The following is a 12,966-nucleotide window of genomic DNA, read 5'->3' on the forward strand; positions in this document are numbered from 1 at the left end:
GGTACCGGGAAACTCTCTGCATGGTTGGTCCAATCAAAGGACATCCTGGGGACTCCTATTAACAAACATTGGCCTGAAGCTTGGTTTTGGATGGAGGGTGAAAGGTTAGAACCCCTGTCAGGTGTATATTATTGTTTGTGTCCCCTATCTTCCTAATATTCCTGGTGACCACCATCATCAAGGGGAAAACTGAAAAGTGGAAGGCAAATCGTCCACTGAGGACACGTAATCAGGTGACACCGGCCTGAAAGGTGATTCTGTTTGCTGCCTATTGCATCTGGAAGACAGGAAGTGATGGGAAATCTTCCCAATGAGATACTAAAATGATTTGCTATGTGATCCGAAACTTGTGAAAACTTATTAAAGTATATCTAAAGCCCAAACTTTTCTGTATATGGGATGGGTAAACACTGCCGTCATCTGTGCCTCTTTAGAGAGATTCCCCGCCACTTCCTGTACTCCAGACATCACAAGAAGTCAGAGGATTTCAATGGGAGGTAAATGCCCTCTTGGACAGTCACCATTGGAAGTTTCCCCCCCTCTATTCTTGTTCTGTTTTTATTCCTGGTGACACCGGATGACCACAGACACCATGAAGTTGGTTCTAACCCTTCGCTGCTCTATTGGTTTCGTAGCTCCAATTACGCCTTTCACCTAAATCCAAAAATGGGTTGAGCTTGGTTCCCCCGTGTCTCACCTGCCGTGTCCCCGCTTCCCATGCCGTTCAGGTAAAGGATGGATAAGAGGTGGGGTTCAGTCTTCTCCAGGGCCACCCGCAGGTCTTGGAAGTGGTCCTTGTCTTTCACCAGGAGCATCTTGAGCAGGAGGTCCACTTTGTCGCGGTCGGTGGGGCCGCTGGTGTCCAGCTCTTGCCTGTCCCTGAGGGTGAGGGTGCCGGCCTCCTCCAGGAGGGTCAGCAACCTGTCGGCATCGGTGACGGACTCCACCAGGTTCTGGTGGCACTGTTGGAGTAACTCCCTGTGTTTGGGCTCCATGCTGCCCAGGGGAGATGGTGGGGAAGGGGTGGGGGGTAAAGAACCGCTCAGTCTCCCTCCTCCTCCTCCTCTGTTATGGAGTCCTAGGGAGTTCCAGGCCCAGCAGGAGCCTTCAGAGTCCAGCCAGCACAGGAGCCGAGCCGGGCCGGCTGTATCCTCTGCCTGCACACAGCCTGCAAGCAGCAGCCATATTGCCCAGCCGGGGAGGGCTGCAGAGCTGCATGCTGTGCCTCACCTCAAAATCTTCCAGCTCCTCTCCCTCCTTCCTTCTAAAGTCTTCCCAGTCAGCAACGGAAAGAAAAAAAAAACCTTCTTCTCCTCCCTCCTCCTCCTCAGCCTCTGTCTCCTGCTACATGACTAGAAAAGCCCAGCAAAGTCACCACAAGCCTCTCCTCCATCAATGTTCTGTCCCACAAGTCTGAGAGGATTCCTTTCCCGGAGGACTAACAATATTTCTGGCAGTCCTTTCCTCCTGTGTCCCCTCCTCTCCCTGAGCAGCTTCCTCCTCTTTTCCCTCCCCTTCTGCCTGCCTGTGACTATCAGCTCTGTCACTTCTCTCAGGTGGTGACAACAGCAGCAAGCAGGGGACGTGTGCCATAGCCCAATATTTCTCCTCCATGACACAAGCTATACAACCAATGGCTGCTGGGGTGTCCCCAATACTAGACTTCCTGTAGGGGACCTCCAGAGAGATTACTTATGTTGTGTGGAGTCCATTCAAGTGAAGGGGGGGGCATTGCTTGATGCTACCTCTCACAGCACTAAACCTGCATTTTAATGGGAATTAAAGTCCCACTTCAGTGCTTCATTGCAGAAAGTTATGTCAAGACGATCAAGGTGGCCCAAGGTTGTCTTCGGGAAGTAGAAAAGATGGCAGCACTCCGTGATGGATTAGAGATAGTTGAGTAGTTGGGGGTTTATTTCTTTGCATTATGAAGGCACAGTAGGTGATTGCAGACACTGGCTATCATTCAAGCTGGATGAAGAGTGCCACCTGCTGGAGGAGCAGATCTTCTGCTGGGAACAGCGCTGGATTGAAGGTGGGTATTGCAGCAAACGTTGTTGCAATAGGGAAAACTATAAAAAGCTTCCACTTTAATACTATCCCAGAATATTTTGTGATCCAACCCCAACGCTCTTCCGGGGTGAGTAATGCCCAGCCCCAGTCCACTCCTAGGCATTACTCCCAGCTGAAGGAAGAAGATATATCACAAAAAAGGACTGTTGTAAAAAGGCATGTATACACATTTAACAAATAAAGATGGCAAGGCATGCTCCAAGGGGATGGAGGGGTGGTCCAGTATAGAGTTTGGCTTTAATGCCCCCTCATCCCAATAGCATGAACTTTCAAGAAAGACTATCATACGGGGACCTGGGTGATTCAGAAAACCTAGAATGCATCTACTTTAGAATTAAAAACATTTACCAATTAATAGCACATTTTTGGTTAAGAAATCTATTCCAGCTTTGCTGTATCACCCAGGTTCTCCCATGACAATCCATCTTTACTGTCTTGAAGAGCTTTAGGAACTCGGGCCCTGAAAAGTAGATAATGACTGATTGATGAAAAAGCAGAGCTGTAATTTTGGTGCTAAAGGTAGCCAAGGAGCACCAATATTCTGCAGGGAAAGGGAGAAGGGTCATGGGACACAAACTCAGTAACTTGTAGCAGCTACTGTGCAGTGATTCCAGATGTCATTTGGTATTTTAGTGAAATAAAAACACATGCTTTAGGGGAAAAAGTTACAATTTTTACTTTATAGAGGCTTTTATACTTCGGGAGTGACCGCACTTCTTTTCTAGTGAGATCTTAGGGAATGCCAAGACCCTAAAACTCTCATGAGGAGCTAAGTCAGCACGGTGCAACACTGGTAGTATCATTCCCAGGGATCCCATGGGAGGATGGTAATGTCACCCTTGCGTAGGTGCCGTGGGCATAATCTGGGGTAAGGCAAGTATATTTCCCAGTAAATAACCACACAAACCTGATGGGGTGTCTGTAACATGCCCCCCACTCAGCAGCAGATATACCCCCCAGTGCTCCTGCCTCCACTACAGCTGGTGACAGTACCCCAGGTTTAAGGAAGTATGTGACATCCTCACTTGTGGTTGTTCTGGGGTGGAGAAGCAAACTGCTGGACCCAGACATTAGCATTCCCAAAAGCAGTTTAATAATTCTATCCTGACAGATTTGTATTACTGTATATAGCATTTTGCTAAACTCATGTCAAAAATTATTCTGCAAGAAGCTGGCTGGACCTTTAGTAGGCAGGAAAGCTATCGTTCTCCTAGGATAGTGATTCCCACATGCATTCTCTGAACATCCAATGACAAGTACAGTACCTATAGATATATATTTATAAAGCAATGAATCTGGCATTCACTTAAATGTTCCCTAGTAAAGAATCAATCACTGCCATTGAAACACATGGACCTAGAAGATTCTCCACTAGGGAATGTTTAAGTGAATTTCAGATTCACTGCTTTATCAATAGACCCCATAGTGCTCAGAGGATTGACATTTATTTTTTCACCTTGACTGTATCTTAAAATGGTCCTATATTCATGTCCCATAACCAAATAGCAATAACTCCCTTAGGGTCTGCCACTGCAGCTTTGGGTTACCTGTCTCATAAATAACTGAATATAGTTTTCTTAAACTTTTTAAATGGGTATTACTATCCACCTTTAAGCAGTACTGTGATTAAGGGAACATAAATAATGTAATATATTTCTTCTCTCACTTAATAAAAGTAAATTTCAATACTCCTAAAAACAAATTTAAAAGTGCAAAAATAAATTAAATAACACAACCAAAGCAATGCTGATATCAACACAACCAACATAAAAAATTATATTAATGTAATCAATATCAATACAGAGATTTTACGGCAGACCAAAAAAGTTATTGAACCCTAAGATGACAATACTACTAATACCAAAGGCTCCTTTGGTCTCCAGATATTTGTCATGAATTGGAAGGGAAGATACATAAATTACAGACAATTATAGTGGGGACTCTGAGGCCCCCATGTAGTAGGAAGCATGGGATGAATGGTTCCATTGTCTACCTTTAGATATTGTGAGGCAGAAGCTTCGGAGACATAAACATATATGAACATAAGATTTTAGTCCAGATTTATTAAATCTCTCACAAGTTGTTCATGGCTTAAGAAACCTGTAGCAACCTTTGGAGAAACCCTATTGGAGAAACACTGATAGAATATCATGGGGGAACCTGGGCAATCCAGACATAGAATGGATCTGATCAAGGATTTAAAACTTTTGCCAACTAATAGCAACTTTTTTTTAGGAAATCCATTCCAGGTTTGTTTGAGCACCCAAGTACTCCCATGATGGAAAACTTTATCAAATTAGACTAAAAATGTAAGTTAGATTACACCAGACATGTCGTATATAGCATTTTGTATTTTTATTTTTTTTATACTTTTCTCATAATTTAGTTACCGCTACAACCCCCTGAAGAAATGGAAAGTAGCCTACAGCATGTGTAGAAGATGCCAACCTACTTGATTTCCCTCTATGTATGGAATTTAAGGTAATATGGATATTGATGGGTATGGTAATCACACCACTCATTCCTGAGGAGGTTTATAAGCAGCAGGAGAGTAATAGTCTTTGGAACAGACCATCAATGTTAGAGTTCCACTCTGGATCTCTGTTTGTTGTATGCATATTTGTAATAAAACATGATAAGTTTTCAAGGTATGTCATTGGTATGATTTCTAGTTTCATTTGAAAATTTTGGTGTAATTTAAAAGTTCCAGCATGCCGTTGTTTGACACGTTGGGAATTTCGGGTTGTGTGACCATTTATATTTTAAAACATGGACGATCAACATGCCATTTACTATTAATAATATTAATCATATTTGGCCACTTCGAGTTTCAAGAGTCCTCTTGTTTTTATCCACAAGTAAATGGCTTTTTCAGTAGTGCTACAAAGTATCACTACGATAAATAATAAATTAAAAATGTCATACGTGCTGATAATAACACAAATGACTTTTGGCAGGGCACAGAAACAGCCTGAAGTCCGGAGAGAGCCAGGGAAGTTCTAAAGATGGAAATAAATGAACTCTGACTTTTGTACTTTTTTTTTTTGGTAAACAGATCGTTATCAATTTGTGTTCTAAAGTACCCTCATTTCTTTTTTCTAAAGATGATGGTAATCTGAAGTCGGTAGAACTGCCTGTACTTGTCTGCTTTACTGATTCCTGTACTAGAAATTAGTCCAGAATGGGTAAGACAACAATAAAATGCATGACAAGCACACACAGACATATACCAAAATATACAACAACAGGCATATATGTTGCCAGAACTCAATGGGCCTAATTTATCAATGAAATCTGCGCTCACTGGTCGTACTTTTTCGCGCCGTTATATCGAGCCGGTTTACCGCGGGCTGGAGTCATATGCGCTCGTACACTCGCCTCCTCACTGCCAAGCCGGATGCTTGCCTTCATATATAGCATTTTGTATTTTTATTTTTTTTATACTTTTCTCATAATTTAGTTACCGCTACAACCCCCTGAAGAAATGGAAAGTAGCCTACAGCATGTGTAGAAGATGCCAACCTACTTGATTTCCCTCTATGTATGGAATTTAAGGTAATATGGATATTGATGGGTATGGTAATCACACCACTCATTCCTGAGGAGGTTTATAAGCAGCAGGAGTGTAATAGTCTTTGGAACGGACCATCAATGTTAGGGTTCGACTCTGGATCTCTGTTCGTTGTATGCATATTTGTAATAAAATATGATACGTTTCAAGGTGTGTCATTGGTATGATTTTTGGTTTCATTTGAAAATTTTGGTGTAATTTAAAAGTTCCAGCATGCCGTTGCTTGACACGTTGAGAATTTCGGGTTGTGTGACCATTTATATTTTAAAACATGGACGATCAACATGCCATTTACTATTAATATTAATAATCATATTTGGCCACTTCAAGTTTCAAGAGTCCTCTTGTTTTTATCAACAAGTAAATGGCTTTTTCAGTAGTGCTACAAAGTATTACTACGATAAATAATAAATTAAAAATGTCATACGTGCTGATAATAATACAAATTACTTTTGGCAGGGCACAGAAACAGCCTGAAGTCCGGAGAGAGCCAGGGAAGTTCTAAAGATGGAAATAAATGAACTCTGACTTTCGTACTTTTTTTTTTTTGGTAAACAGATCGTTATCAATTTGTGTTCTAAAGTACCCTCTTTTCTTTTCTCTAAAGATGATGGTAATCTGAAGTCGGTATAACTGCCTGTACTTGTCTGCTTTACTGATTCCTGTACTAGCAATTAGTCCAGAACGGGTAAGACAACAATAAAATGCATGACAAGCACACACAGACATATACCAAAATACACAACAACAGGCATATGCCAGCATGTTGCCAGAACTCAATGTCTCAATGTTATTTGAACCTGAACTCATATCAGATATAAGAAGAACTATCATGGGTGAACCTGAGTGATCCAGCAAACCAGGAATAGATCTAGTCCAGGTTTGAAAACATTTGCCAAAGTGGTTTTATGGATCACCCTGGATATCATAATCTATCTTCTCCAGTCTTGGAGAGCCTTATTAAATCAGACCCAACTATGACTTGGTATTATCCTTTTATTGTTTTTTTACAGTAGATATCAGATGTACAGATTGAGGGAAAGCTCAAATATATTGCATTGCAAGCATGCTAGGTGGAAAAAATTGTATGTTTACCATCCAATCACAGGTTAGAGGAGAGACAAGACCTTTAAGACTCTGCCAGACAAAGCCATGTTATGTTTCAAAACGTGAACAAGAACAAATACAAATCCTTTGGGGGTTTAAAAAATCTTTTTTTTATTTGAAAACATGATATTAACTAGTTTATAAAATCCCAGCAGCTACAGCAATAGCAAAGTAAGATATAGAGATCAACTTACATTTTAGACTTACATATAGAGATCAACTACATTTTAGATGTCTAAATGAATTTGTGTTGTTACTTTACAGAACAGAAGCTCTTTTCATTGTCAGTCTCCTTTTCTTACAGTCTTCCAAGTGTGAGTATAAAAAAAAGCCTGAAGGTGAAGAAGAATCATTGTGACCAGAAGCGAGCTCCCAGATCTGTCTCAGGGTATGTAGGATTTTGGGTATGTGAAGTGTCACTTTATGTAAGTGTCATGGTTTTAGCCCCGCAGCTGTAGGCATTTCCAGCTGTGGATCAGTGTACTTGTCAGAATACATTGGAGATGCATGATGAATTACTGTACAACAATACTACATGGACAGCTATCAAAATATACATAATCCTATTGATAAAAAATGATTTGTTCCTAAAATCATATTAAAATAATAGTTTGCACAGCCAACCAGATCACATTTACTGGCAAAATAAACAGTAATTAGTACTAAAACTGATACATATAACATTGTACATAAATCTGTGATGTCACCTATGAGATCTTTTACCTGCATGACTCACATTACTCAGATAGCACAAAGATCCAGAAACTGGGGATTAAATAACATTAAATGGATTAAAATGTAATCAGTAACAAACATACATATGCGTTTGAGTGTTTCATTAAATCCATTAGTTCATGAATTAATTTGCTAATGTCAAGCAATAAATAAGGATGGTATGTGTTTGTATGGTACCTACAAGATACAGGGTTTGGCACAATAAGCCTGATTTCTTAAAGCTCTGGAGAAGATAAACAATTGTTGGTGAACCTAAGGGTTCCATCGCACCTGGAATTGATTTGGTCCAAGAATGAAAACATTTACCAACTAGTAATATATACACACATACATCTAGAACAGCCTTTCACAACCTTTTTATCCCAGAGGAACCCATCAAAAATAAAGGTTAGGTCCCAAGAATCACCCACATAAAACCTTAATTATTAGCCAGTTGAAAGATTGCATTTACATTGGTGGCTAGAATATCATCTTTATAGCCACCTTCAAACATCATTAGAGTCCTGCAGCTGGCTCTACCCAGTGACATTAACCAAAGAACTATGCAGGCGTTTTCAAATGATAGGTTGATTAGCCACAGCTTGAGGAACCCATAGAAACCTTTGGAGGAACCATGGTTGAGAATGACTGATCTAGAGTGAATATAAAGCCAAGCAAACCAATTGTGTAAGAAAATCAGAGGACATGAATGAGATGTAAATTGCTTAAAAAAAGGGTGTTGCACCAAAAAAAACCCAGAATTTTTACCTTACATAAAAGAGGTGTCTACCCTTTTATGTAAAGTGAAATTTCTGAGTTTAGGTACGCTTCAAGTCCCTTTTACACTATACTCATACAATACATTGGGGTGTGTTACTTTGCAATGCGTAACACAAATGTTTATAACATTAGGGCAGCCCATTTATTTAAAGTTTTGGGTTACCAAAAGATTGTAAACAAATCTTTTAATGGTAAAACAGAGAGTTTACAAATGCATTTTGGTAGAAGACACTAAAGGTGTCCTTGGACATTTAAACTTTGCTGCTCAAAAAAGAACAAGAGAGGTTTCTCAACACATTTCATCAATGTTCTTGCCAAGATCTCTTGGCTTCCCGACATTTGCCTGCTGCTGAAGACATAAGATCATCACCTTATCAGTTAGCTTTCGTTTAATGTCTATGAACCGTCTAATTCCACCTGCACACATATCATAAGGAGATCTTGTTCTTAGCTCATCTTATTTCATCCCTACACAAACTATATGGAGATCCACTTAGCTGCTTCCTTCTCCACGTGTATCTTAAGGAGATCTACAATAAGCTCACCTTCTTACATTCATCTTTCACTTTAAATCTGAGCTCTTGTATTATTGGGGACAAACTTTAACCCTTCTTTACTAAACTTCTTCATAGTAGAATCCATGTTAGGAAAATGAACCTAAAATCCTAAACTAGGGGGTGAAATGCACGGATATACACTAACAACAGATATATAGCTAACCTGTACATATGCATTAATGTGTGTTCAAAGATGCATAGGAGTGAATGAAACCTTAAGAAGAGCTGCATCAAGCTTCTACTTTGTGCTTGTATCATTTATTGCAGGGGAAATGCCTAATACTGTATATTTAAGTGCATTAAAACCACACAAAGCTGCAGCACATAGATGTGAACTAAGTTTATAGTAACCTCAAATACATATTTCAGCAGGAAATGGACAAGTGTGAACAGGCCTTCAAAAGATAATGGATTGCTTTGAAAAAAAACCCAAAAAAAACAAGAACTTGTTTTTTCTTTAAATAGACCTTTACCTATTTAATAGCTTCAGAGGGTAAGTCGCTACCAACTGAAACCATTTCTCTGCTCCTCTTAGAATGTACTGTTTTCCCTAGAGACCTAATCTGAAAATACTGTTGAGTGATACAGACTTATACAGAAAGATTTAGGTTGGCAATAATATTCTAAACAAGAAAAATGGGTGAATTTTTTAACAGCTACTATTTACCCATTTTGGCATATAGATACTTAGGGTTACAAGGAGTCCTGGACACGTATGTACGTATATAGTCTTGGACATTGACCAGCAACTTATCCAACAAGAAAAATATATTAAGTGGGGACTGGGAATGGAGCCTGAGGAAGTACCACCTCGAGTCTATCGATTTCACACTTTACCCTCTCCTCTGGTGGGTGGATCATAAATGCTGTAGAGTGGAGCCACCCTCTGCAGTATTTTACCGATTTCAGGGTGTGTGGGTGGGAAGTGAGGGATGACCCTAAGAAATATTTACCTTGGAAGAAGAGGGGCACATCAATAAGTCTGCAACACAGCACTAGAAATCAGTTACAGCTAAATTTGTTCTTATAAATTTGTTTCTTTATTTGGATATAATGACTAACATTACTCTCAATAATATTTTCAATACCAGATAAGCAAACACAGGAACATCTTTCATATGATTGGATGATGATTTGACAAACCCAAGTCATTAAAAGCCAAGTTGCCTGTCACACATACCTGTTTGCTTCCTGTCCTTGAACCCCAATATCTCTGGAATAGGGAGGTGTAGGTAAACAAAAATATAGGCGTAAGAGCTACCCCCCTCCTAAAATGTCATCACTAGGGAACATTTTAAGATAAAATCTCTACCTATCAAAATGTGCTTCCCTGGTATATTTGTCTACTTCCCTTCTTAAAACCCCAATTTCTCTGGAAAAGGGAGGTGTAGGAATTAAAAAATGTAGGTGCAATTAGGGGACGCTGTTTGCTCATAACCCTTAAATTTTTATTGCTGCATCATTACAAGATAATAAACTCAACCTATCAAAACCTGCTGTCCTGTCACACATAACTGTCAGCTTCTCTTCTTTGATAAAAATAAAAAAAAAGCTTACTGAAACACCTTAAAATTAATAGTGCGCTGGGACCTGACGGCTTCTAAAACGCCTACTATAAAAATTTAGTATTAAGTTAGGGCCCCATCTGTAGGGATATTTTAATGCCCCAAGAGAGGGTGAGAACTTGCGAGGCGAGGCCAACCTAGCTCACATAAGTGCAATTCCAAAACCGGAGAAAGACTCTTCTTCTGTCCCCAATTGTCGTCCTATCATACTTATCCCTCTGCTTGAACTCTTTTCTCAGTAGCTACATCCATCCTAATCGGGTCGGTTTCATACCATTTCACCAAGCCCCTGACCAAACCAGGCAGTCTATAGACCTAATTTCAGCAGTTTCCACTAACTAGGACAGGAGTTCAACCAGAAGAACAAGCTTCTATCCATAGACTTCCGAAAGGCCTTTGACAGTCTGCCGTGGGATTATCTATTTTACGTATTGAGTCGAATTTATTTATCTACTTTATATAAATCACCCAAAGCAAAAGTCTCCTTGGGGGGCCATTTGTCTGAGAAATTCCCCATCAAAAAGGGCACCAGGCAAGGCTGCCTCCTATCACCCCTGCTGTTCACTCTGGCGATCAAACCGCTAGTGATAGCAATACGCACCTTGCCGGATGTTAGAGGGTCGATATGTAGAGGGGTTGAACACAAATGCAACCTTTTCGCAGACGACATCCTAAAGTACATTACATGACCACTAAATACTACCCCTAACCTATTTAAAAATTTGGACATATCAGGCCTACGGTCTAACCTTTCAGTCAATGTACATGAGCATAAATCTGGATCAAGCCACCACTGCTTCCCTGAAACAGGCCTTTGACCTGGAGTGGCATACAGCTGCCTTACTGTATCTAAGGATAAAACTCATCTCCAGACCTCAAGAGCTATATAACATAAACTAAGGTCCATTATTCAAACAAATATTCTCGGATCTAACCAGATGGTCTGGTTGGGCAGGCTGGCGGCAGTGAACCTGTTTAGAACATTGTCTATACTGATCCCACTAAGGTCACTCGAACTGCTCCAAACCAAGGTCATGGAATTAATTTGGGGTCGTAAGGGGAGTTGCATCAATCGTACAACCATGCTCTCCCCTAAAGTAAAAGGGGGTTTGGGAGTGGCTAGCTGAAGGCTCTAGCATGAGGCTGGGCAGGTTGCGTAACTTTCCCTTACTACTTTATGGTTCCAACGGCCCCAATAGATGGATATAGTGGCTCAGCCCCATAAAGAGACAGAAATTGCTTCCCTCATATGGATACCTAACTGCGTAAGACCCAAGATTTCATGCCCATCCCTACAGTACTCACTATCAGTTTGGGACAGAGTGAAACGCCATCCAGATGTTAGCATAGCTTATGCACCTCTTGCTCCGCTCTGGAGGAATCCGGAGTTCTTCAGGAATGCCACCACACCGGTTTGCTTGGTGGAGTAGCAACAGGTTTTAAAGAATTGGGGACCTTATATGGGGAAAGTACATATTGAGTTTTAGTCATTTAGTTTAAAATAAAGATCTTCCCCGTTCAGAATGTTTTTGCTTCTCACAGCTCAGCTCTTTTATATAAACTCGAGTCATCTCCCATATTGCAAAACAGCATTCTAAAGTACCTGTATGACCTTGGCTGACTTGGGACAGAACTATTTACTCTGTCGGCCCCCTCCTCCAAACTACCCTAAGGGAAATGAACCAATCATGGGACTTAGAGGAGTGGACCGAGATAGCCCCAAATATTTCTAAAGTTCTAAAGGTAATGCTACACTGGTACCTAGTACCTACTAAGATAGCCAAATGTTTCACTGGTTCTTCCACCCTCTGTTGTGGGTTTGTGGAGGGATAGGGGACATGAAACATATCTGGTGGTCTAGCCCGGTGGCACAAGAATTCTGGCGAAAGGTATTTAACCTTCTCACCTTGGTGGTACAAACTTCTCTTCCCCTTGATATACTTTTGCCAAAATACATGAGGAAATTTGGTAATTATCTGGACCTAGAGGGTAGAATAACACTGGCCCAGGCCTGGAAGTCGCCATCAATACCAATGGGTCCTTTATTGGTGAAATTAAATTGGATATTGGTGAATGACAAGCTCACATGTACTATTTAAGATACCCCACATGCCTTTGAACGGACTTCATTGACACATTGGGGTGGGTATGGTTGGAGTGGCTCGGTGGGCAGAGACATCATGTCTGATTTTGTCTATTTTATCTCTGAAGTAGGTGGCAATGTCTTGGGCAAAGAAGGATGTTTTGTCGAAGAAGGAGTCGATTGTAGAGAAGAGGTTGCGTGGGTTGGAGGCTTGAGAGGAAATGACTGCGGAGAAATAATTTTGTTTGGTGACATTGAGCTCTGTGTTAAAGCTTTGGAGCTTGGCTTTGTAGTCCATGAAGTCAGTGCTGAGGCCAGATTTCCTCCACTCGCGTTCGGCTGCACGAACAGACTTTTGTAGCTGTTTGGTGTGGTTGTTGAGCCAGGGTCAAAGGAACATGTGCAGTGGGACCCGATTTCTGGTATTTTTTCTGCACATGCACAAAACTGGGAAACATTGAATGTAGTATGACCCGATTTCTGACAGATGTACTGCACAGACAGGAAATCCTGATT

General features: G+C 40.8%; 1 protein-coding gene across 4 annotated transcripts in view; it reads right to left on the bottom strand.

Annotated features, from left to right (window-relative positions):
- The window catches only part of DLG5 (discs large MAGUK scaffold protein 5), a 62,204-nt gene extending 60,757 nt beyond the window's left edge, over nucleotides 1-1,447 (bottom strand). For 2 of the 4 annotated variants that reach the window (XM_072425155.1, XM_072425153.1), the window contains exon 1: nucleotides 698-1,447. In XM_072425155.1, coding sequence (XP_072281256.1) covers nucleotides 698-995 — 298 coding nt within the window. In that variant the 5' untranslated portion in view covers nucleotides 996-1,447. The remainder of the gene's footprint in view (nucleotides 1-697) is intronic. The other 2 variants (XM_072425156.1, XM_072425154.1) reach the window with 1 other exon arrangement.
- Nucleotides 1,448-12,966: the final 11,519 nt, after the last annotated feature.

The sequence above is a fragment of the Pyxicephalus adspersus genome, chromosome 10 (assembly GCF_032062135.1).
Source record: "Pyxicephalus adspersus chromosome 10, UCB_Pads_2.0, whole genome shotgun sequence".
NCBI lineage: Eukaryota > Metazoa > Chordata > Amphibia > Anura > Pyxicephalidae > Pyxicephalus > Pyxicephalus adspersus.